Below are 27,971 nucleotides of genomic sequence, written 5' to 3' on the forward strand. Positions count from 1 at the left end.
ACAGCAGACAATTTTGGTTTTGACTAATTTGGAGTTAGTGTAAAGTCTCGTCTTACTGTCTGTTTCTTGTTTTCTGTAACCTGCTAAATGATTAACTAGTACTTTTCCATGAAACTGAAACAATATCTCGATAAATGTAAATTCAATCATCGTTTTCTTGTGAATGTTCACTCATTGTTGTACGACTTATATTGTCATGTATTGAATGTCGTCTGCACTTTGTGCTTTATTGAACGTCAACCTCGTCTGCTACTGTAATGCAGTCCTGTTTAAATATCCTTCGAATTTTATATTAAGAGTTTTCATGCTGAATTGGATTCGTGGGTTGTTAGGGACGTTCAACTGATTCTAGTCCCTCTAATTATACGGCTGAAAGTGAAAATACCAATTTCCCTAGTAGACCATATTGTGATTCAAGTGCAAGATTTGTTATGCATGCCGAGGAAATGCAACAAACCGGTCAATCTGTCAAAATAACTTTACATGTAATACATGAAGGTGATATTTGGATATCACAATTCAATCATTCATTTTTAATCTCAGAAGTATTAAATTTGGCTATAGCCCATTTTATTGATCCTAAAGAGTACCACACATTAAGTTCTAAGTACAGATTGATCACAATGCCATTGAAGAAAATTCTTCACCTTGAGAACAGATTATTTGATGAAGATTTAAAAAATTATGGTGAGTACTATTTGTAATCTTATGTTATCACTTCACTAAATACAGTCTTTTGTCTCAGTTGGCTAGGATAAAGTGTGACTTGGTGTTCAATGTTTTGAGATCTGTAACTTGCCATTCCATAGTTGGATGTTACATTTGTAGAGGTTAAGGTATTTACAAGGTTTTGGGGTACCTCATTTTTCACTCTACAAAATTTTCAGGTTCTTTCTTTAGTGTGTAATAATGTAGAAACAGAACATTCAGGGTGAGGAAACAAAAACAGGAAGTTATGGCAGAAAGTGAAGACATTTTGGTGGTTGGCTTTTGGGTAGGCTGGTTGGATCTCATTATTTTTGATCCTCAGATAGGTCCGACAGTCAGGTAATTAGGTGAATTTTCTTTACATTGGTTTTACCTTAAACAAGATAATTAAAATAATAATTTTTGATTAGTGCCAGTATTAATTGTGATTTGTTTTCTGCTGTCAGCCCTTAATGTTATCACTTTCCCACCTAGAATCCCGATTCCTTCCTGGTGCCCTAGTTTGTTGAAGTTAAGTGGATATTAGCTTAAGTTCCAGTTAATATAATTAACGTTTTGGTACTCTTTAATACTTTCCTTGCTAAAATTACTGGTAAGAATTACAGTTTAAATAATCAAGAATATTTTAAAGGTATGTAGTTTTAGTAGGGGTCCTGTAACCAATATTTTTCCAATGATAAGCGCACCCGGTTTTTTATATCGAAATTGGTAAACGATATTACTAATCATAACTATCGATATAACCAATCGATACTGATTATTTATTTTGATCAATTAACTTAATCTAAATCGTAAATCTTAAGATCAGCGACTACCGCTTCAGTCGCCGTAATTGTTTGCATACTAACACAGGTTAATGTAATTTCACCAAAAAAAATAGTCCCGATTATCGCTAACATATAAAAACCAGTTTTTTCGGCAGTACAATGTTGGAAATACTAAACACATAAATAACAAGATTTTCGGGTACTTTGGGATTATACCGACCACACCAGTATGAAGAACACAAAAATAGAAATTTATAGAAACAAACATGATAGAACGAAAAAACAACTCTTCAATTACAAAATTACAAACTTACAAGCATTTCCAGGTATTGTGATCGGTATTGTTGTCGCTGTTATCTTATCTTTCTCGAGAATCCTGATTACGGCAGGCCGCGCGGCATCACGTGATTTGCACGGTACATCATTGCCTTTCCATTACAATTCAATTTATATTTCTGATTAGCCCCTCTAGAATTTGATATTTTACTGATAGGTACTATCTCGAGGGATGTTTTTCTTTCGTCGACATCAGCGCGGGGCAGCACCGAAGGTGCTGTCGAAGCCCGCGCTGATGGCCGGAGGCACTGGCATTTTGGGTGGCGGAATGTGATCAAGAATAAAAACAAGTTTTGAGTGTTTTTTTAATAAAAAGTTTAGTTTGGTAAATGTTTGTTTTTGTTGAATTTTTGTGTTTGGAGAAATGTAGAGGTAAAACACGGAAGTACAACAAAGCGATGCACCAGCTGAACGGGCGGCGAGACTCTGCAATCACGTTATCTACTAGACGCTCGACTTTGACCTCTGTCTGAGGATGGGGAGGTGTTTGCGATAAGACAATTCCTGTTTTATATTGACGAAATATTGTTCTACGCTAATCTAGTAATCAGTAGAAACGAAATGTGAAATAACGATTCATGTCTGGGTGTGGTCGGTATAATCCCAAAGTACCGATTTTCGACTATCAAACTAAAAGCAATGGCCGACCATGGTCGTTTTGATGAGTTGACAGTAGTCACGTGACAAACAGGAAAGTTTCCGATTGGCCGGGCGGATCACGTGACCTATAGGACGGCTTCGATTGACCGCCAGACGTAAACAAACAAACCCACATGGACAAGGAATAATTAGTGAAGTTATTGACATGGCGTGCGATGGTTCTTGTCACACGCTAAAACGACCCTAGCTTGCCTATTCAAAACTCAGATCACGTGATGCTTGCCCGCTGCGCAGCGCTTGCTCTTTTAGAAAAAAATTAACTCGAGCTTGCAAAGTCCAAGCCCAGATCACGCCATGACTGCTTACACATACAAAACTCAGACAGAACTAATGCAGGTTTCATTACAGGCAAAAGATAAGCGGCGTGCGTTTATCACTGATAAGATAAGACGAGTTTATACTAGAAGTAGTACCTGGACTACTGCCCTACGAACTAATAACACCAAAAAAACGAATAAATGCACTGTCAGTCAGGGTTTTTTTTCAAATTTTTTTTGGGGAGGGGAGTAAACGGCTACGGCGATAATCGGGACTATTTTTTTTGTGAAATTACGTTAACCTGTGTTAGTATGCAAAAAATTACGGCGATTGGAGCGGTAGTCGCTGATCTTAAGATTTACCGTTGTAGTTTTCAAAACTTGTAATAGAGTTTATTTTATTTGAGTTATTCCTCATATACCGAAATCATGTTAGATCTCTTTAAAATTATTCAGATCTAAAAATTATAAATTGTTTCCTCACTTTTCATAATATGAACATTTATTCTAAACTTAGATATATAAAAAGTTAGTTGTTTTTTTTTAATATCGCTACAATGTGATAAGTAGATTTATACTAGTATACAATTTATAAACCTTGTCTATAAATGTATAAGCTTGTGTCTATAAGTTTGACATTTAATTTACATACAAATCTATGTACATTTAAGCAGTTTTTTTTTCAAACATCAACATTTTCACCAATTTTCTAATAAATCTTGTTACACTGTTGCTTTATTTCTATAATTCTGACTAATTATTACATGAACTATAATTTCTTTCATATTTTAGTATAAACAAGGTAGTCCTTGCCCCCCCCCCCATTCTGATGGTTTGGGGAATTTGTAACTAGTACTTTACAGTGATTGGGAAATATATAACATTTCAAATCTATAGCACATTTCATTCTTGAGATATCTTGTGGAAGACAGACAGAGACAGAAGAAGGCAAATTTGCTACACACTAGTAAAAATGTGTAAAAGTTTATATAGCTTAATCTGTTCCATAAAATTAGAAAGTTAAGCTTTCTTGGTGCTCTGACAAATCTCATAGAGAGCTATGCAACATTGTTAAGCTCAGTGTTGCCTTTATAAAAATGAAGCATATTGAAAAAATTATATATAACAATTAGTTTTTGGGATATCATAAAGTGAAAACAGATAGACAGAAGTTAAATTTGTTCAGCTCCCGATGTGATAAGCAATGCAACACTCAGTAAATGTTTAATGAGAGTAATCATTTATAAAATAGTATACAGGTTTACTCTGACGTTTCTTAAAATTGAGGTCTAAAATATATCTGAAAACCAAGTTTTATAGTATCTATTTTTGAATGTTCTGTGTATAATGGGAGTTTTGCTGTTATTCCCAATGATTGGTTTCTGAGATTTTGACTATTGGTGGTAGAACTTTTCAGTTGATGGAGGAATTGGGGTGAATTTTTACATTGGATCTTAAGCGGCCCATACACTAGACGTGCAAGCACGACGTGCCAAAATTGGAAGAAACGTGCCAGTGTGTGGAGGTCTCCGTGCTAAGCACGCCGTGCATTGCATGGCACGATGGCAATCAAGACCGGTTTGATTTTCGGCGTGCCGTGCCACCTTCCGCCGTGCCATCCTGCAAGTGTGTGGACCAGTCCCGCGCCACGTGCTGAGAGTAGAGTGTCCTTTGGGGTTATTTTTCGTTCTCTCGCGGCAAATACTCTCCTATATTTACCATGTCGACTGCTGACACACAAATTTTTCTCTCTCCTAATTTCTTACCATTATTTATAGATTCGTACAGAAATTACAATTGTTTGTGACGAGTGAAGTGTAAAGAGTACTTAAATAAAAGTCTAAACCAAAATGCGTATTTAGACCTTGTGGAACTGTGCAAAACTGTGGTGCCTGATTGTACAGTTGATTATGTGAAGAAGAAAATTGATTTGCTTAGAGGTAATTTGAGAAGAGAACATAAGAAAGTTATCGAGAGCAAGAGATCAGGAGCTGGCAGTCCATGTACCTAAACTATGGTATTACAAACTGCTACTATTTTTGAGTGATCAAGAAGAAGTACGTCTGTCGATCACATCATTAGATTCTCCGACAGAAGATTCACAACAAACTGGCGCAGGTCATGCTGATGACGATGTACTCAGTGAGTGCGAGGAAGATGAGGAAAGTTTAGACTGTATTTTAATCCCGTTTTGCAGAATATCGCTATGTTAAGTTAAAAAAACATATACGATTAATTGCCACACTGTTAATTATAAAAACATTATTAACAGGTAATATCTGTAATCATTACGTTCATGGCTTTAAAATATAAATGGCTTGGATGGAACTTTTGAACGGTTTGTCGTACCTTTAAGTATTCATCCTTTAAAACTTCAAAAATAGCTTGACATGTTTCCGGTATGATGTGGCCAAGAGCTTGAGGTGAAATTATTGTTGAATACTTCATGTCCTCCAGTGACCTTCCAGTGGCTAAATATCTAAGCGTGGCAACTAACCGTTGTTCCGCCGTTATAGCTTTTCTCAGATTAGTGTCTTGTCTTTCGATGCGTGGCCTAATCTTTTCCAACACATAACTAAATGTTTCGTCATCCATTCGCAAGTAGTTCCTGTAATCATTTTCATAATTTTCACGTAAGTCTTTCAGTAGTCTCATATCAGAATACATTTATCTCTCTTTTAACCAATTTTTCGTCCATAATTGTCTTCTTCTCTTGTTCACTTTGCTATCGTCATGAATCGCACCAATCAACAATACTGTTAACGCTTTATGTTTAGTTACAAGAGGCATAGTAGTAGAACATCACAGCACGACAATACTACACAATATCACAACCAACTTCTAGCACGTCACGGGACTGACTAAACTGTCAGTGTGTGGGGCACAAAGTGCCATGCCAAGCACGGCGTGCCAGTATAAAAAACTGCACGGCGTGCAATGCACGTCTAGTGTATGGGCCGCTTTACACTTCGTTGTCAGATACACAATTGTTAACTCACAACTCACAATGAAAAGTGTATTAATTTATTCTTTTACAGATGAAGTTCTCCTGATTGCTAAAAGACATATTGGTTTCTCAACTCCTGTCCAACTAACACCAGAAGACACAAAAGGGCCATCAAAGGAAGAGATAGTTGCAGCAACTGCACATTTAAATAAACAAAATTCCATTCTCGTGGTGCCCTCCTTTGATTGTCAGGAAAGTGTGAGTAATATGTATTTATTTACCACTATAAAATTTTGTACTAGTAAACTTAAAATCTCATCGATCTAAATTTAGTAATGCAATAAGTGTACACTGTACAGTCGGCATTTAATATTAAAATATGTGTGAGCTACATACATATACATGATTTTCAATGTAGGATAAATGTATAATTAGAAAACTTCTTTAGAATTTTTTAGTGCTTTTATTTAAAAACTTAAGTATTTTAAATGCTTTCTTTAAAATGTGCAGTCATCTGAGTGGCTTACTACATAGGGTTTGGCCTAACGGATTAGTTGTAAACAATTACTATGGTTGGCTTCAAATATTTTTTTTTATTGGACAAATTTTTTTGTGCCAAATAAACGTGTTTGTATTAAAGAAAATAGCTTAATTTAGAGAAAATGTTGCTTGAATCCAAAATATAACGGGTAGTTGCCATATATTATACAGTATTACATGGATATTTGATAATATATTCTAGTTCTTTGTTTTAAATTGATTATTAAAAAAGGTTGATTTTAAAGAATAACATGATTTGACATTTGCCATCATGCTTCAAGGATAGAACACTATGTTTCGAGGATTGGAATCTATGTTGGAATCTAATTTTTTTATGTACAACTGTGTTGTATGCAGATGATACAACCATTCTAAATTATATCAGAAATCTGGATAAATTAGTAAAGGAGAATTATACATGTTGAAAAAAGCTTTTGGACGAATTTTTTTATATAAACCATAGCAAAACTGACAAAATAATTATTCCTTAAATTGTGAAATTTATGAAATATTTATCCTGTCAAGCTGTTAGGAATATACTTGAACAGTAGACTAAGTTGGCGTCATCATAATTATTGAACAGTTGTGTAAGAAATTAAGTAGATTTGTATATTTACAACATAAACTAAGGTAATGCGTTACCTTGGATATGCTAATAATAACTTTCTATACTTTTCTCCATTCCCGTTTCAGGTATGGAATAATTTTATGGGGGAATAATAGTACCACAAACAAGTGTTTAAATGGCAAAAACAGACATTAAGAACAATAAAAAATGCTCCAGAAAGAGTCTTGTGTGCCTATTTTAAAGAACTAAACACAGTGACTTCTAAGTCTGTATCTCTACTGTAGTCTAGTCAGTGCTAAAGAATCGTTAAGTAATTTTATAACCAGGCAATAAATTTATCACTATTCTACAAGAAAAAAAATATACGCTTCGCTCAATCTCAGTAACAGTTAAAAAAGATTACTCAGCTAAATTGTGATGAAAATTAAGTTATTTAATAAGTTTACATATAGCAGTGAGGCTTGAATCTTTACAATTTGTTTAAATGATAATAGATAAATGATTAAGGCAATATTAATTTTATTCTGTGACTGAGTATTTGGCCAGTGACACTAGAGTACTAGTAGTAAGTTTTTAGTTATAACTAACTGTTTTTGTTTGTTTTAAGTTACCTATTATTTATTCCTGTTAAGTTCTTACTTGTATTGTTGCTTTCTAAATATTTGGTGTAATTATTATTTTAGTAAATTGTTATCTTATTTTATGTTAATTGTTAACAATATTTATATTTATGGTTATATTACATTGTTGACTATTGTTATATATTGAAATATAAAAGATTTATGCGTATTGTTTATATATTGAATCATAATTTGAGATTGTCTATTATTGCACAAAACGTATGTTTAAAAACAATAACAATCTTGATTCTTGAGGTTAAATGTTAACAAAATTCATGCATGTACTTGCGTTTCATAGCTGTGTGGAGAATTACATAACTGTAGAGAATACAGACGAAAAAATCGATGTCGGTGCATTTTGTAGGTGTATTCAGTACACACACGCTCACACACACACACACACACACACACACACGTCAGACTCGAGAAGTCCCTTTTAAGGGACGATAAACAACAAGAAAAACTCAATGCAGATCAAATCACCAGAATTAAATACCTTGAAACACAAAATTCCCAGTTAAACAAAGAGTTATACCTAAAAGAAAGTGAGCAACTCGAAACTAAAACAACTATAGAAAATGAGACTCAAACTACAACAAGTTTTACACCAATGGAAACAAAATTTCAAAGTCTGCCAAACATTATATTAGAGTTGGCCGAAATGAAATCTAGACAAGACAACATGGAAATAACAATTAAAAGCCTAAATGATCAGCTCAACAGCAGGTCTACTTTTCCATACACACCAATCCTTCATGAACAGAGCACTCAAAGTGCGATGATTCCAACACAAACAGCTTCAAGATCCAGAGAGTTCACTTCAAAATTATTTGTCAACAGGAGCTCATCCAATACTATGAGGAAAAATAAAGAAAAACAAACAAACCATATGAGTATATCCCTTCAAACTGCTAAATTTGTTGCCAATCAAATCAATAGCCAGCCCATTTCTTTTAAAAACCCTCAGACATCAAACATACTTGGTTTGGACAAGGTGGACTTAGAAACTAAAACTGTCGAGAGCAACTTATTATCTTTAAACAAAGGGACATTCTCCTTGAAGAAAGGGCCACCCTTCACTGCAACAAAATTAGAACCATCAGAAACAATAGAAGAATTTTACAACAGAAACATTGAAACATTTAAGGCTAATAGTTCAAGAAACCACCCCAATAACAACACTTCTTCTTTTTTAGTACGTGTCTGCCACAGACTGAAGAGAACGTGACCTCTGGCAAAGTTGCTACCAGAAAGACAAACTTGACTATACTGCACCAGAATGTTGATAGACTTAAAAATAAAATAGACATAGTAAACCATCTCTTGCAAACGACAGAACCTGACTTGCTAATTTTAACAGAACATGGATTAAAGAAAAACCAGCTACACAATACTAACCTCCTTAATTACACCTTAATTACAGAATTCAGTCGACTACATCACATAAAAGGTGGGGTTGCGATTTTCTGTAAAGATTCTTTAAAAACATTCGTTGAACCTGTTTCTATTGAAGACATAAGTGTGGAAATGGTCTGTGAAATAACCATGATGGTAGTAAAAATACAAAAACAACGTATCTATATAGTTGGCACTTACAGAAACAAAGGTAATTTGGAAGAATCCCTTGAAATAATTTCACAAGCTCTGGAAGTGATACCAACATGGAGTTGCCCAGTCGTAGTTATGGGGGACATAAATATTAACTGTCTAATTCCTGAACGGGATGGCATCAAGCTTGAAGAAATGTTGAGAAGCCACAATATGACCAGAATGTCACTTCCTCCTACGCGAATAACACCAACATCACAGACATCTATCGACTGTGTTTGCACCAACTTGGAAGAGATGAAGATATCTGTTCAAGTGCTAGATGTAGGTATCTCTGACCACACAGCTCAGTTCTGTAAAGTAGTTTGCCAACAATTTGAAACAAGAACACCCGTTTCTGTAAGGCGAAATTTCTCCGAAAATAATTTGTTAGCAATCAAGGCAAGGTTAGGTCAGGAATCATGGGATGATGTACTTGAAGCCCCAGATATTGATTCTGCCTACAACCTTTTCAGTAACACAGTAACTATGATAATAAGCCATGTCTGTCCTCTAAAACGATCAAGAGTGAAGAAAAAAAAGAAGAATAAAATTACAGATGAAGAGGCAGAGAGACTGAGGAAGGACTTCCAAAGAGCCCAGACACTCTACAACACTACTGGAAATTTAGAGCATAAGCAACAAACCGCCTGCAAAAAGAAAGTTTATGATTTAAGGCTTAAAGAATTAAGGCGTAAAGAAATATCTTCCCAAATTGCTCGCTCTGATAACAAGACCAAGACCTTATGGGAAATAGTGAATGGTGAAAGGAAAGCAAAAACACACCAAAATCCAAAGCAACTTATAATTCCAGATAGAGAGAAAATCACTGACCCAAAAACCATTGCAGATTATTTTAATTTAACATTCACCACTGCAGCTAAAAATGCTTTGGCTACAAATCCAAGACAATGCTTCACTACAATTACACACAACTACGGTGCTCCACCTCTGACACTTAATCATTCCACAGTAGAAGAAGTGAAAAAAGTAATTTCCTCCTTTAAAACCAAAACATCATCTGGAATTGATGAAGTGTCTTCAAAGCTAATGAAGGTGTGCAGTGAGGAACTTGCTGGACCACTAACCCAACTTATTAATAAGTCATTTGAAGAAGGAAAGTTCCCAACTAGACTAAAATTGGCCAAAGTAATACCTCTTTTCAAACATGGCATTACCACAGAGGCAAGCAATTACCGCCCTATTTCCCTGATTTCAACGTTTTCTAAGGTGTTTGAAAAAGCAGTACTCTCTCGCCTCATGAACCATGTTGTAGAACATGGCATGCTTACAAATCATCAACATGGTTTTATAAAGGGCCGATCCACAACAACTGCTATTACTAGTTTGGTGGAGTTTATTGTGGATCAACTTGAAGCTGGCAACACAACAACTGCAGTACTATTAGACTTCACCAAAGCTTTCGATTGTCTTGACCACAACCAACTCCTTAAGAAGCTGGAAGCATTTGGGATTTTTGGAACAGCAGCAAGATGGTTTAAAAGTTATCTGACAGACAGGCAACAGGTAGTTGACTTGGTGTGCACAGACAGAGGAACGTTCCGTTCAATAAGATCTAGCCCTTTACTAATACCAAGTGGCGTACCCCAAGGTTCAGTTCTGGGGCCTGTCTTATTTGTTCTTTTTACTAACGATCTCCCGGGTTACTTGGAAGAATTTTCAAAAACCATTATGTATGCAGATGATACGGTTCTACTTTTAGGTAATAAACATCCTGAATTGCTGGAAGTCTCTTCATACACAGCAACGAACTTGGCTGTTCAGTATTTCCATAGTAACAACTTGGTAGTCAATGAAGCCAAGACGCAACAACTGGTCTTTGGAAGAGGAAAGAACGATTTTGGACCATTGCCAAACATTGACACTGTGGAAGAAGCCAAGTATCTGGGGATCGTAATGGACAATGGAATGAAATGGACACCTCATGTGGACAACCTCTGTAGCAAACTAAGCTCTGGACTTTATGTTGTTCGTCGAATAAAATCGATAAGTGATGTCACAGTTGCAATTACTGCATACTATGCACTCTTTGAAGCACACCTCCGATATGGTCTCACTGTTTGGGGAAAATCAAGTGTAGCCAACTTACAAAGACCCTTGACTCTACAGAAAAAATGTATCAGGATACTGGCAGGCCTGCAGCCTAGAGACAGTTGTAGAACATCTTTTGTTGAGCTGTCAATCCTCACTGTGGTTTCATTGTACATCTTAGAAACAGTAATGTATGCTCATGAAAATGGCTTGACCAGAGGCATTGATTTACATTCTTACAACACTCGTCGAGCAGCAGATTTTACACTACCAGAACACCATTCAGCATTATTTGAAGAGAAGCCTTCATATATGGGTGCAAAGCTGTTCAACTCCCTACCTACCGACATTAAGACAGAACAAAACCCCAAGAAAATGCTGAAAAGATGGCTCCTCCAACATCCTTTCTACTCAATTGACGAGTTTTTAAACTGGAGAGCTTTGAACATCAACCAGTGACTGGACTATCATTTACAAAGCTTTGATTTGTAAATTGTTTTATAAAATTTTGATTTGTATAATTACCTTTTTTATGACTCTCTTACTGTTCTCAAAGAATATGTAAACTAAAGTATATTGTCTATTGTCTATTGTCTAAGTGGGAGTTGTTTCCACATCCACCTTACAGTCCAGATCTTGCAGTCGGCGACTATCACCTGTTTGCAACAATTTAGAGCTGACTTGCTACGCAGTTCTTAGATGACGACGTGTAACTGTTGGAGTGTGTGACTACCTGATTAAAGTCTCAGGCGGCAGAATTTTATAACACTAGAATTTCAAAACTAGTTCACCGCTATGATAAGTGTTTTGTATGGTGACTATGTTGAAAAATAGTATTTTAGTGTCATTTCCAAATGTATATAATACAATTGTTTTCTTCTACCTTGTTTTTATTATATCAAACACAATCTACTTTCTGGATAGCTCTTATATTATTTATTGGTCACAAGATTGGGGTAAAAAGACACTTTCTATCCGTGAGAAATATTTTTTTTTTTCTCTTAAGACAAGGTTATAAATTGCATCTAGTCCTATAAGGACCTTTGTGCTGCTTCCAGAGTAACAGGATATTCAGGATGGATAATGTTGGGGGTAATGGCTACCTCCTATCGAGATTGTTATTGCCCAATTTTCCAAATATGTATTTACTCATCTTAACAACCAGAATCACATAGCTGGTATTTTTTGCGACCTCACGAGAGTGTTCGATACAGTTAACCATCTGAAACTCCTTAATAAGCTTGAACTCTACGGCATCAGAGGTTGTCCCCTGCTGTGGTTCAGGTCCTACCTTTCAAATCGTTACCAGATTGTTCAGGTTACCAACTCCCTTGGTACGGCACAGTCAGATTTCGTTGAGGTCTCTATGGGTGTTCCTCAAGGTTCTATCTTGGGACCTCTTCTCTTTGCCTTGTATGTAAACGACTTAAGCTCTTGTGTTCCTGAAGCTCGCATCACTCAATATACTGATGACACCATTGTTTGGGCAGACTCTTCAATAGCGTTAAATCTTAAATTAAATGCTACAATCGAAAAAATGAACTCTTGGTTCATTCGCAACAATTTATTCCTCAATGTTGACAAAACATCCATTCTTCACTTTCGATCTCAGACAGTTTCTAAGGGTTTTGTTGCTTTAGACAAGGTTGACATCATTGAGGTTGATTCAGTATGTTTCTTGGGCGTTCATCTGGATGCTGGTTTTTCTTGGCGTCAGCATGTAGAGGCCCTTTGCTCAAAGCTCAACTCTGTATTGTTTTCCTTAAGGTGTCTTTCCAATTTCCTGAAAAGTAGTGCATTGAAAATGGTATATGATGGTTACTTTTCCTCTGTGATGTCATATGGCATAATGTCATGGGGAACTGCTTCATCTTCTCTGCTACAAAGAGTATTCAAATTTCAAGAGAGGGCTATTCGTTTAGTGTTTGGGTTGAGGGGCCTGGAGAGCTGTAGGCAAGTATTTCACCAAGAACGTATACTAACCCTCCCCTCCATTTTTACTTATTTCGTTTTAATTTACACTTTTAAACACATTACCGATTTTCCTACCCACAATCATATATATCCCACCAGAAATAAAAATAGTTTAACAGTACCCCACCATAGTAATAATATGTTCCGCAAATCAATAGAATATTTAGGGCCTACAATTTATAATAGATTGCCAGATTATTTAAAAGCCAGCTACTTGCATCTTTCAAAAACAAGCTAAGACTTTCCTGTAAAAAACTGTTTTTACTCACTCTCTGAATTTTTGTGCCCCACCCTACCTTACAAGTAAAAATATCAGTAGTACTGTTTTTCAATATATTCTTAATTTGTAGTTTTACCAGATAGATATAACAATAACTTTAAGAAGAATATTTTTAGTATTTAGTTATTTATACATATTGACCATTCTCAATACATGTTAATGTCAATGAGAAATAAATGATTTTGATTTGATTTTGATTCTTAACTTGTCAATATTTGAGGTACATGGCATAGTGACAGAGAATTTGCAAATGCGAAAAGTTTGTGTGAAGCTTGTGTCGGAGGTGTTGACAGTGGTACAGAAAGAAATTTGAGTTGCACACAGTGAAAAATTGTTGCAATTGATTGTAAATGATCCAGGCTTTTTAAACTGTACTGTAACCGTGGATGAATTTTGATTGTTCGAGTACGATCCAGAATCTAAAAGACAGAGCTCCAATTGGCGCACACAAATCTTCGTCCAAACTTAAAAAAGAGTGCATGAACAAAAATCGCATATCAAAACTATGCTGTCTTCTTTGACGTTCAAGGACAACATTTTGAGTTTATATCGCAAGGGCAACCTGTCAACGCAACCTTTTACCTGGAGGAGCTCAAGAGTCTGAAATATCAGATCGCATATGTCAGGCCTGAAATCTTCAATCAAGTCTTCAAGATCGACAATGTCAATGCTCCCTTTGTCGTTTCGACATAAAACAAGACCCCCATGGTGTCCTAGCCTCTGTGTGACTTGGCTCTGTGTGACTTTCATTCCTCCGACTGAAGAGAGAGCTAAAGGGAAAGCACTAAGAGTTAGTGGAGAACATCCAAGCTCACGTTACAACGTTCCTGAGAGACATTCCAGTCTAAGAGGTCCAGAGTGTTTTCGAGGCGTGGCAGAGTCATCTCCGCAGACGTATTGATGCAGGGGGATACCGATTTGAAGAATTTTAACCATTAGTACCAATTGGATTAATAAGTCTATTTATGTTAGAAGATGTGCATTACCTTCTTTCATAATGCATCCAATCAACTTGTTATTTAAAAAATTAACAATCAAAATTGTTTGGTTAAAAATGTTGTGCAATATTTTAAAATTGTAATGTTTTTTTTAGTTTCAGTCAGAAATACGCAAAGTCCTATACTCACTTGTGGAAGCCTCTGCTAAAGTTTTGGCCCAGAGCCCAGATGCCAAAATTGTTTTTGATGGTATAGCTGCAAGAATCAACGCGAAGAATAAGAAAGAGATTGACAAAAATGCAGTGAAATACTTGAAAGATTTAGGATTTACTGAAGTTCAAGCCAGATATGCATTGCGCTTGAAAAGGTAAGTGTTAATTCATTTTTAAGGTGATTATACAAGTTACATATATAAACATTTTAAATCACTATGCAAATAACGTGGAGGATATTCAAAAATACTTCCGATCTGGGGAGGCAAACAACAAATAAGGCAATTGAGCTGTCAATGAAAGTAGTGCGGCCATCTGTACTGGCCATACGAGTTGCGAGGACAAACTACGGCAAAACTATTGCAATATGTCTGCAACCTTGGTGTGGCCAGTGCTGCTGTCCTTTCGAGTGCAAAGAGTTAATATTAATCAGAATCAAATATTAAAAACTTGTATTCAACATAGAACCATTCTATGGTAATGTCTCAGTGTGTTAAAATCATACTAATATTATTAAAATTTTCAGGAATCGTCAGATAGAAGCTATGGAATGGCTTCTTGAGAATAGCCATAGGGTGAAGGAAGAACCCCAGGAGAAAGCTGAGGAAGCATCAGCAAGCACTTTAGATACTTCATCCTACATCACAGGTGATAACCCCTTGCACACCATCAACAAGTTGCTGCGAGACATCAGAGACTTCCATTACAGACATTTTGAGCCAAGTCCCAAGGCCTTGGAGACTCTGCAGAACATGGGCTTCAGCCAAGATGACGTTGTGGAGGCTCTGCGCGTCACAGGCAACAATCAAGTATTAGCCGTAAGTATATCATGCGGTGTTCAGATGGATTTCAGTTTTTTTTCATGTTTTAATTTTCATAAAACCGTGAAAAAACTAAATCTTCTAATGTAATTGCTGTGTTGAGAAAAGAATTAAAATTAATCAATCAATTATTTATAATAATTATTTTTTTAACGGTTGGACCCCAGTCGTTTGGGGTCTCCAGCTTCCAAAAAATTTAAAGGAGACAATTTAAGGGTAGGACATTTTATGGAATGTGCCAAAGAAGTCACTCACCAAGAGAAGTTTTTCCCAATCACCACCACAAGAGGAGTCCCTGGACCAGGCACACAAGATCAGAGTGAGTTCCAGGGAGGGGGGGTGGCTCCAGAGGTCCACACTGACAGATAGTCCACGTTTGTGCGAGAACATACACTTTAGCATGCACAAGGGGGCACATAAAGGGTGAATAAGGGATAACGGAATAGGTAAAATAATAAAGGAGAATGGTGAGCTAGAGAGGATGAGATGGGATAGTGAGTAGACAATAGACATTAATCTTTTTTCATGTTTGCACATTCTGTACATTGAATAGTGTCAATTGATTGCAATACAGTAGATAATTAATTATTCAAATTGTAAAACTCTATAAAAAATACATTGAGATAAAATACTAAAATTTCACCATCAGCAAAGTTCCTCTAAGGAATACAAAGCCTTACCAACAATATAGTTCTTCAAAACTTTTCTAAATCTGTTTTTATCTTGTATGTCAGTAATGCTTTTAGGGATATGTTTAAAAAATTTTACTCCTGAGTACGTGGTTGTTTTCTTGAAATATAATTTTTATTCCTTGTATTGTATGGATGTGGATTGTCACATAATTTGAAACAATTGTGTTGTTGTTTAACATACAGAATACTTTCTAAAATATATAGACCGTTAATTGCTAAAATTGGAGGTTTGAAAAATGCTGTTTTACAGAGTTGTCCTGTTTTAAATTTAACATTGTTCTTATGGCTTTTTTTTGTAAAATGAGAATCCTATTAAGATTTTGAGAAGAAGTAGCTCCATATACACACACACCGTAAGAGATATAAGATTGAATATGAGCATAAAAAATAGTTTTCAGAACACAAAAATATGACATGTGTCTTAAAGCTTATAGCCCAGAGTATAGAAGTGAATGTGTGCAGAAGACACATAGGAATAATGTAGAGGATAGGTTGATCATGTTGAGAGTGACAGCAACCATACTGATATAAGAGATGCAGTCCCATTGGCCAGTCGAGTGGTGCGGGCACAGCGTGGTTCGGCCTTGATAAATTTAGTCTTTGGTATTTGAGGGACAACAGCTGATCTCCCTCGCTCACTCATTTATTAAACTTGATATGCTTAATTAAATAAAAATATTACTAAATGTAATTAAAACTAAACAGTATTATATACTAATACAGATGTATTATATACAAGGGCTGCTCGAAAGTAACCTCCATTTGATCATTGTATAGAAAGTGGAGAGGATACCACAACCGTTGTTTTGTTATAGCACATATAGCCGTGGTACAGTGAATGTCATTCAAGAACTTTTTAGTTTTCTGTAGCTTTTCTAAATTTATTTTGTAATATGATTTTTCATAACCCTGATAGTCCTGTGCTTGATGGGTTCCAAACATTCTTTAGTAAAATTGCACAACTCATTGAATGGCCTCCACTCTTGATTTTATCATAAATTACGAGCGAGAGGAACAATCATTCCTCAATGGAATAGTAACGAACAATGTAACATGAGTTAAGTGTTCATTCGCAATAATTTCATCTGGGATTGTGGCGACAAAAGATGTTTTATTTGTATAGTTTTCGCATTAAATTATAACTTGAATTTAGAAACAATATTTTTGAACTTTTAATATAGTAATTTGTTTTTAAGAGCGTGTACAAATTAACTAAATTGTTGGATTAGTGAAGTTTAAATTAGTGGAAATCTATTTTAATTTTACATAACATGACAAATTATTGAAATATGCGTTAACCACGGTTAGGATTACATTATTTCCACTGTATTTATTAAGATATGTGTGGTTTTTAAAAGGTCATAAATCTTTAAGTTTTTATACTCAAGACACAACAGTCTGGGTAATCAGTAATATTGTAATTTTTTATAAATTATAGCTACAAAGAAAGACCAGAAACAGTTAAATTACTGTGCAAATAATGCAGAGGATATTGAAAAATAATTCCGATCTGGGGAGGCAAACAACAAATATGACCAAGCTGCCAATGAAAGTAGTGCGGCCATCTGTACTGGCCATACGAGTTGCGAGGACAAACTTTGGCAAACTACGTGAGCTGTCTGCAACGTAGGTGCTGCTGGCCTTTCAAGCACAAAGGGTTAAATACTTCTGAATTTGTAGGTTTGAAAATTCAGAAATTCAAATAATACTGAACTAATTTTTATTTGCGGTACTCAACTGTATTTTTCTCATGAATGAGAGTTAGTAGTCCTTAGTGTATTTCCCTTCATTGTCTCGTGTATGTGGTGTGCAGTGTGAGTGGTTGTGTGGGGAGAGGGACCCAGCTGTCACACAGCCTGATGCAGGACTGGATCCTGAAGGCCAACTCTACAAGGCACTGATGAACAATCCTGCAATACAACTGGGCTTACACAATCCAAAAATAATGTTGGGTAAGTAAAACTACAAGAAAATTAAAATCTCAAGTAGAATAGAAAATTAATTTTGGTATTTACTAAGTGAAATCTTCAGCAGTAAACTAAATTTATCAATCAACCAATTTATTATAATATCTTGACATTTGAAGTTAGTAATGTGATAGTATTTGGCGTGCATGGGATTGTCCAGATGTAAGTGACACATCGGTTTTTGCTATACCCTGTTTTGAACTAGAGGGTATTATGCTGTTGTTACATAGTTCCCAGGACAGCACATAGAGGTATATAACAAGTGAATTGGAATTAAACAAATCACATAGGAAAAATTATTTAATTGTCTGATAAAAACACCCTACTTACCAATGGTGCAGTGTAGCGGGTACGGTGGTTATCATAAGATAACCGAATCAAGCAATGTCGAGCATGGCTGCTGCTTAGATGGGTGATCGCTGAGCGAACCTGTACTTCCAAGCAGTCCGCCGCCCACCCATTGGTGGGGTTCGGAAGTCATCTCTATGCCGTTGATCCCAAGGTTGTGTTAGAGAGTGCTTTTAGCCCTAACTTCACCTGGTAAAATAAGACATTCTTTGACTTTGACTTTATATTATCTATAAAATAAAGGAAATAAAAAAGTGTTTAGGTTATAATAGTAAAATTAAGCGGCTAGGCATGCCTGGGATTTAAATTAAGTCAAATTAACCCCTAAATGTCTTTTCAACATTCTTTTTACTAACTACTAATTCTCTAGGGGCTAATTTGTTTAATTAGTAATAATCATTATTTATTTATTTATGAAAACTCCAATGCATAATATATACAAATTGCATGTTTGGAACAAAATATGGTAAATATAAAATATATTCAACGTTCTTCCAATGTTTTTACTGTACAAAAGTAACTATGTGCAAATGCTTCATACGAGCTGAGACTGGCTTGAATTTGGTCTCCAACCAATTTAATCTTCTTCTCATCATTAAATATTTCCCAAACGGACTACTATCACTGTCAATATGCGAATCAAACTAAATAAATTTAAACACTACAAATGATTACTATTCAAACTTGAGCTAGGTTGCACCACCATTATGAACAGCTTTAAATTTAAACAATTTTACATTTTATTTAAAATACTCTCTATACTCAGTATAGTATAAAGTGGCCAAAAGTGGAACTTTCTGGAGACAAACACCATAACATTGGCAAATGTTAGTACGTAAATGTACTAGAATGTAAATTAATTAACAGGAAGGAGGTTGCTAAAATTATTTCCAGTCTAAAAAATACATTCAGTACTGGATATGATTATATTCCTGTACTAGTAATAAAAAATGCAATGGAGTATTTGATTGATCCACTTCTGTACTTGATAAATTCATCATTCTTATCGGGAATATATTTGTTTCCTAAGGATCGAGAAAAAATGGCGCCGAGCAGCAATTGTCAAAGTGCGGTTCATGTAATAAAAACATTTCTAAAAATAGTTAAGCGCTTTTATGTGCCGGGAATTGCAAGTTTTGGTTCCATATTAGTTGCATTGATATAACTGAAGATGAATATCAGTTATTTGTAGCCCTTAAAGGGAAAGCTGTTTATATCTGTGATAACTGTCGGCTACCGGCATTTTCTAACCTCACGAGATCGAGTCCGACAGAAGTTATCAATCCAAGTGACAATGGACTTACAAGTTCAGAACATTTAAAACTGTTAACGGATCAAATCTTTGAAATCACCGAAAACTATAAAAACCTAAGTGAGCAGTTAGTCAACATCCGAGATGAAAATGTTCAGTTAACATCTTCACTTAACTGTCAGGCTGAGGTTATCAGTGATCTAGTTCTAAACAAGTCTGGTAAAGATCTCAAATCTTATGCAGATGCTTTAAAAGTGAAACCATTTGGAATCCAGATGGTAGAAACGGTACATGCTGAAACTATGAATTGTGATGTGCTAACTAGGCCTACTGGTGAATCTCGTGATTCTAGTAATAGGTTATCTAGGCTTAATAAGCCTAATGAATGGACTATGGTTAAGCGTAAGGGACATCTTTTTGGTGCTAAGACTAGGCATATGTCTAGACCCCACCGTTCTGAAACTGAGTTGGGCCTACCATATCAACGTGAATTTCCTAATGTGGGTGATCAAACACCTTGTACTCAACCAAAGAATAGTAATGCTGCTGCAGTTAAAATCAATAATAAGTCTACACATAAACTTACCAAAAATACTAAGCAACAAGTTATACATTGTAACAGGTCAAATTACGACATTTGAATATTTGCGGGGAATTGGCAGACTGTGACTTGTGAGTGTATAATCTAATAGAGTTAACTTGTATTGAACATTATGTTATGTGAAATGGACACATTAAACATTATATTCAAAATGTATAGAGGTTACATGTATTCAATTTAAAAATATTTAAAACTTTATTACTGTTCTTATATATATATATATATATATATATATATATATATATATATATATATATATATATATATATATATATATATATATATATTCAATACATATATATTCATTGATATTTGTATTAATTGTAATTTGTGTAATTGATTTATATGTACACTGTAATTTGTGTAATCATTTAATATTAATTGTAATTTGTGTAGCTGATTTATATATTCATTGATATTTGTATTAATATTGTAATTTGTGTAATTGATTTATATGTACACTGTAATTTGTGTAAACATTTAATACATTGTAATTTGTGTAATATGATTGTAAGCATTTGCTTTGATATTTTACTTTCTTTTAAATGAATACTTTTAAACAAAATTATCAAGAAATTTAAATAATAGCTTAATTGAACAAAAATTTAAAAGATTTAATTGGAGGAGAAATATAAATCGATAACAAATATGTGATCAATTTATATTTGGGGGTTGTGTAACAAGTCAAATTACGATATTTGAATATTCGCGGGGAATTGGCAGACTGTGACGTCAATGAATCGGCAGACTGTGACGTCAGTGAATCACATGTTGTCGGAATTGAAGTTTATTTAACTAATAACGAAGAAATTTATTGAACTTTATACGGGAAAAGATTTGATCAATTAAAATGAAGTAAACATAACCAAAATTCATGTTTTACAAAAACACTAAATAGAATTACGCAGAAAAGCCAATTGTGGGATGAATGACTTGTATATTGATGACGTCATAAAGCACATGTTGCTAAAAATTTAAATAAAAAGCTTTGAAAAAATAATAAAAAGAAAATAGAAAGACTTAAATTGATTAATTATAGTAAACGTGATAAATTTCGACAATTATAAGAAAAGAATCAAATTATATTTATTCGTGAAGACGCTGATTTGAACGAGAGAGGGGATGAGTATTGTTTTGAGTCGGTATCCGTAGTTTTATACGGAGATTCGGTCTTCTCTCACCAGACTTGAAGCAAGGAGGTTGTGTTGATTCTCCTGGGATAGTAGTGATCTGTTGTATAGTGTATTGAAATTTTAATGAAGGATGGGATATTATTTTAGTCTTTTAAATTATCAAAGCATTGCAAGGTGAGTGAAATTATAATATGTATTGAGAGTGTGACATGGAATAAATTAATCTCATGGTCACTTGGTTTGACTTTTCTTTGAATATCCCCTTTATAAAAAGTGTGATGAAGTGATATTAAATTTTTTAATCACTACTTAACATATTTTAAAACCTGAGATACACACAGACTTGTTGTTGGTGATAACACCACAGACATTCAAATTTAATAAGTTTTAAGCAGTACCAAGGGAATGCAGCTAGCATTGGGCAAGATGGCGACCAATACCATGATGAGCAACATGGTACAACAACGTGCCACTGGTGACAAAAAGGCGTACAACTACATGGTGAGTCAACAACACTAAAGAACCGACTCACAACAAATTGACGCAGTCAAGGTAAAGGGCTTTCAGCAAATTACAGCAGTCAACGTGGGGGTGACACACATCAAATTGGCGCTACAACCTGGGACTCTCATCAGCATGGTACCAGTAAGGTGAGCAATAGCTTTTTAAAGCCTGCCAAGAAATGTTTTTGGTTATTTTTGTCGGGATTAGATATGTCAGTAGACAATGACAATATTCTCGAATTCTTAAAATCAAGTAAAGAGGGTGACTATCACTGTGAAAAGGTGCAACCACGATATAGTAATTATAATTCATTTAAAATTGGAGTTGCAATGGAACACAGTGAATATTTTCTGGATTCTGAACTGTGGCCAGAAGGCTGTGTAATTGGGAAATATCGTCCTCCTAAACAACATTACTGGCCCAAAGAGCGAAAAAAAACCCTTTTTTACATCACAGACAACTGCAAACGGCGAATCCCTAGCTAGGTCGATAGCAATGTCAAAAGATGGCCTAAATCCGAGAGACTCAAGGCAAACTAAACTTTATATTGTCTGTCTGAACATTCAATCGTTGCGAAGCAAACTTGGTCAACTAGAAGTAGTTTTGGAGCATAACCCGACTGATATTCTGTGTCTCAACGAGCATTGGCTGACTGAAGACGAGGTGCCTATGTATGTACCTAAGGACTTTACCATTGGATCCAGCTACTGCAGAAAACCACTGAAGACTCATGGAGGCTCATTAATTCTTGTGAGGGATGGCATCCAATATGAAACTGTGGACGTAAGTGATTTTTGTGTAGACTTTTTATGTGAAGCTTCTGCCGTTAGACTCATAGAATTTAGTTTTATTGTTTTATGTATATATAGAACTCCTGATTCTGATTTTTATAATTTTATAGATTGCCTTGAAAATATTTTATTTTATTTAATGGCCAAGCCCCACAGATACTTTAGCCTAGTAGGAGACCTCAATGTAAATATTTTAGAGTTACATAAGACCAATGTAAACCACTTTTGAAATGTACTTAGATCTGTAAACTTGTATTGCACTAATGAAAAACCAACTAGGGGTATGGCTTGCCTGGACAACATTTATTGTAATCTTGATAAAACGTCTTTTAGCAGTACATTGTTAGAACAAAATATAATTTCTGATCATGCTGGTGTGTGGGTTAGTTTTTTAGTCTCAAAAAAAGATACCAGTAAGTTTAATGTTGTAGGCCTACATGAAGTACGTCAGAAGCGAAATCTTAATCAAAGTAACCTTTGGGAACTAAAAACTTGCCTTAGTAATGTTGCCTAATGTTGACTGGGGTAATTTAGGTCTATGTAATAATATAGGTATTGATGTTATGTTTTCATTGTTTGTTGATGTATTAAGTTATTATTTTAATATTTGTTGTCCTTTTATCACTGTACCTGCAAAACCTAAATGTAAACTTAAAACCTGGTATACTCCTCAACTTAAGGATATGAGAGCTTATCTTTTAGTATTATATGACAGATGGAAACTAAGCTTAGATGCTAGAGACAAGATTATTTTTAATAACTTCAAAAAACATTACAATCTAGAAATTAATAAGGCGAAAAAGATTGCTAATGACAATATGATTACAAATGCAAAGAATAAATGTAAAACAGCATGGAGAGTTGTAAAAAATGAATCTGGTAATCTGAATGGGCCTAGTAATAATATTTAACCTGTATCACCTGTGTCTTCAATAAGTTTTTTGTCAACCCTAGTTGTAATAGTGTAAATTCAATTGTTAATGACGATGCCAGCAACATATCATATTTTGATCGCTTAAAGAATTATCCTCGCCCTGTTAATGTTATTGAACATGATTTCAAATGGAATATAATTGACTGTGATACTGTAATTTCTGTTGTTTCCAAAATGAGCTGTTCACGTAGTGAAGACTTATATGGAATGTCCAACTTTGTTTTAAAAAATATTATAGATGTAATAATTGTACCTCTTACTTATATAATTAATTGTATGTTAGTTGAGGGTCAGTTTCCTAGCTGTTTAAAATTTTCTAAGGTTACCCCTATATTTAAGAAAGGAGACAAGAATTTACCAGAGAACTACCGTCCTATTACAATAGTCCCGATAATCAGTAAAATAATAGAATCCTGTTTAATAAGGCAACTTTTTCAGTATTTTACATCAAACAATTTGATCTATCCTTATCAATTTGGCTTTAGACCAAATCACTCCACTGTAATGGGTGTTGAAGCAATTATTGAGGTTGTATTAAATTGTTTTGAAAATAAGCTGGTGGCTGGAACTATACTGATCGATTTGAGCAAGGCTTTTGACACTGTTAATCACTATTTTATGTAAAAAACTTGAATTTTATGGAATAAGGAATTTGGAATTACAATTAATTGAAAGTTATCTAAAAGACAGAGAACAAAAGGTTTATGTTAATAACCGTTCCTCAGAATTCTTAAGTGTAGTTTCAGGGGTACCGCAAGGCTCTGTTTTGGGACCCTTTTTATTTTTAGTATTTATTAATGATTTTAGTATAAATGTACCATGTTTTTCAATGTTATATGCAGATGATACAACCTTGTTATGTTATAATACCGATCCTATTAATGTTAAAACCCAGCTTACAGATTCTCTAGAACAAGCCAAAATCTGGTTCTCTGTAAATAACCTAATGATTAATGAAACTAAGACTGAACATATACTATTCTCACTAAAACATAATATATACATTTTGTATGATCCTTATTTTTATCCTGTTAAGCTGTTGGGTATTTATCTTGACACTAAACTGAGCTGGGATGCACATGTTAACTATCTTTGCAAAAAACTATCTAGAGTAACTTGTCTCTTAAGAAAGTTAAGATCATGTGTCAGCTTGGAAACTTTGTTAATGGTTTACTTTGGTCTGTTTCATTCGCAACTCAACTATGGTGTAAGACTCTGGGGTAACTCAAGTGCAGCCAAAAAAGCTTTTGTTTGGCAAAAAAATGCAATAAGAGCTATCACTGGTTTATCAGCTTCTGACTCTTGTAGAGCAACTTTTCCTGATCTCAACATCATGACATTGAGTTGCATGTATATATACAGTAATCTGCTACATGTTAAAGAACATTTTGGTATGTTTAATAACCACAGTTTTTATCATAATTATGAGACCAGGCAATGCCTTAATTTAGTGACCCCAAATGTTAGGTTGGCCAAGACTCAGAAAAGTTTTAAATTTCAACAGTACATATTGTTTAACAAGTTACCATTAGCAGTAAGGCAATTACCTTGTAATAAATACAAAAGTGTGATATGTAGTTGGTTAAGAAGAAAATGCTTTTATACCACTGAAGAATATTTTAACTGTGATTTTAATGATCTAAGAATTTGAATGTTGTAATTTTTAATATACAATTTATGGTTGTAACATTATGACTTAGTTGTATTAACTTGATGAAGCTTATTGTAATTTGTGTTACTTAATAGCCAATAAAGAATCTGAATCTGAAGTGAAAGTTAACAAAAATTAAGCCCCTTTTCAAAAAGGTTAATGATTTGGATACAAGTAGTTATCATCTAATAGCTCTGGTTCCAATAATTTCAAAACTACATGAGCGCTTAATGTCTGATCAGTCAATCAGTTATTTAGAAATTATGAACTTACTTGATAATAACATCACGGTTTTAGGAGAAATAGATCCGTCATAACTGCTGTCACTGGATTCCTTAACACGTTAGCTGCCAACCCCGAAAAATAAGTTTTAGTGCTAAAGCGCCAAATTTTTAAAAGATAAATTGTTGTAACCTTTTGTTATTTTACTCTTCTTTGGTTACTAATAAATATGATTTTATGATTTATGTATATTTATTACGTTTATAAAGCGTCGTGCACATTGGCCCGACAGAGCTTTTTACAAGGCGATATATTACATAAATCATTTGCCGTCGGGCCTATACGCCGACACCTGATTCAGGGATATTCCGTTTTGTTGATGTGCAGCCTGAATAATTCCCGCGCTTTAGTTCTCTGTCTGCAATTGCATCAGCTTACTTCTAACCCGCCTTTTCCACATAGCTGAGTGCTAATTGACGCGTTTTGTTACTGGAATCCTGCATTGTGTTTTTTTATAAGTAATGTTTCGATAGTTGTGTGCGTGTATACTATTGATCGGTAAAAATGAGTGGCGATAATCTTCTTACGGATGAAATCGAACGTATGATTGAGAATCCGTCTTCCACGGGTGATTTGTTTGCCGAAATAAGTGATGATGACAGTGTGGAGTCAATGGTGGTTAGTGATATACCGGATGACACTGATAGCGACCTAGACTTTATTCCTGGTACTGATTCAGAATAGTGACAATCAAGAATCAAACGTGGAACTTAATTCTACTGATGCTAATGGAACAGTTACAGATATCACAGGTACTTCTTTTATTTCTACAAACGCCAAGGACAATGATTTGGGCTGGGAAATGTTTGAGGGTAAGCAGAAAACGTTTCAGTTCACTCAGACAACAAAATTTAATTTTTGTTTACCGAACAACAGAAAACCAATAGATTTTTTTCGTCATTACTTGACAGATGAAGTAGTTAAACTTATGGTTGTAGAAACTAATCATAATGCAAATGAAGTAATTTCAAAGCTGCGATTAAGTCGTAAGATTAGGCTAAAAGACTGGAAAAATACCAATCATGGGGAAATGAAACAATTTATTGGCCTTCTTTTATATATGGGTTTAGTAGGACTTCCAAGAATCAGTGATTATTGGTCAAAAAACCCTTTGTATAAATTCTCAGTTGCCCGAAAAATAATGAGTAGAAACAGGTTTCAGTTACTCTTACGTTTCTGGCATTTTAACGGTAATGAAAACCTCAAAAGAGATGGGCGAATTGGTAAAATAAAACCTCTGCTTCTAGCACTGAACAATTTATTCTTCACTTTGAAAGTAGCAGAGCAAGATTTAGTTATTGATGAAACTATGGTGCCGTTTCGTGGTAGACTAGGTTTCTGGCAGTATATTCTGGGAAAGGCCCACAAGTATGGAATAAAAATATTCAAGCTGTGTGATAAAACGAGTTATACTTATGCAGTAAAAGTATACATGGGGAAAGGTACTGTAGAAGTGACAAAAGACAGATCTGTTGCGACTAAAGTGGTACTGGAACTCATGACAAACTTTTTAAATAAAGGCCACAATTTATATACGGACAACTACTACACATCAGTAGAATTGGCTAATGCTTTGTTGTCAAATAAAACACATCTTGCTGGTACTGTGAGAAAAAGTCGTAAAGGCCTACCAAAAAACCTTTTAAAACAAAAACTTACTAAAGGTGAAATGGTTTGTTCCGAAAATAAAGATGGTGTAGTTGTTACCAAGTGGAAAGACAAAAGGGAGGTACACATGCTTTCCACATTCCATAGGCCGGAGTACGTTTGTTTTCCAATTTACCTAAACTAGTGTAAATTCATATACATAGGTTGTTTTCCTGTGAGTCGATGACCTATTGTTGGATTTTTAATTTTCTTATAAGTTATTATATTACCATGTTTTCACAGTTTTATAAATAATTAACTTCTGTTTTAATACTATGGGCACCATTCATCATGTTTACCGTGTGAAATAAGTAAGTAAAGAAAATTCTGATTTTTGGATGGTTTTTTGACATATATTGGCAAATTAATAAGGGGATTACCATTGTACCCAACTTGTATGCTGCAGCTCCCACAGTGTACAATTTCGGACACATGTTTATTCGAGAAACAGGTTTTACTCCATCAACCCAACATACTGATATGTAATCTTTACGTGTTTCAGCATTCTTGTCGATTTTGGAGAACCCGACCAGTGCCAACCTGTGGCTGAATGATGTAGACACTGCTCCCATTCTGGGACAGGTGTTCAAGACCTACCACTCAGAGAAACATATCATGGTTGTCAATCAGCAGATGGAGTTGATCAAACGACAGCAAGGTCCCTCGTGATGGCTCAACCTATAGTGGACCTCACTTAACCCCACTATTGTTTTATAAATTTTTTGTATGTTGAAGGCTGTGATTAGATTTTATTAATAAATATCAATGATTTAAACAGCTTTTGTATTGTAGATCATTGTATTTAGTAGCCAATATAAAGAATTTATCCATTGGGACTTTTGATACAAATATAATGGAACTTACCAACTCAAAACATTATTAATACATTTAAAACTTAAAAG

General features: G+C 34.7%; 1 protein-coding gene across 1 annotated transcript; it reads left to right on the forward strand.

The window, feature by feature from the left end:
• The first annotated feature begins 337 nt into the window (after positions 1-337).
• On the forward strand, positions 338-27,848 carry LOC124364800 (ubiquitin-associated domain-containing protein 1). The gene is made up of 6 exons (XM_046820564.1): positions 338-687; positions 5,767-5,933; positions 14,390-14,601; positions 14,973-15,264; positions 17,773-17,911; positions 27,572-27,848. The coding sequence occupies exons 1-6, from the start codon at positions 432-434 to the stop codon at positions 27,736-27,738; spliced, it is 1,233 nt and encodes a 410-aa protein (XP_046676520.1). The 5' UTR covers positions 338-431; the 3' UTR covers positions 27,739-27,848.
• The last annotated feature ends 123 nt before the right edge of the window (positions 27,849-27,971 follow it).

Source organism: Homalodisca vitripennis, chromosome 6, assembly GCF_021130785.1.
Source record: "Homalodisca vitripennis isolate AUS2020 chromosome 6, UT_GWSS_2.1, whole genome shotgun sequence".
NCBI lineage: Eukaryota > Metazoa > Arthropoda > Insecta > Hemiptera > Cicadellidae > Homalodisca > Homalodisca vitripennis.

Bases quoted from the DNA above. Each gene is read 5' to 3' on its own strand.
- LOC124364800 (XM_046820564.1), top strand. From the start codon at position 432: ATGCATGCCGAGGAAATGCAACAAACCGGTCAATCTGTCAAAATAACT. The intron at 688-5,766 runs GTGAGTACTATT...ATTCTTTTACAG, and splicing joins TGAAGATTTAAAAAATTATG to ATGAAGTTCTCCTGATTGCT. The intron at 15,265-17,772 runs GTAAGTATATCA...TGTGGTGTGCAG, and splicing joins GCAACAATCAAGTATTAGCC to TGTGAGTGGTTGTGTGGGGA.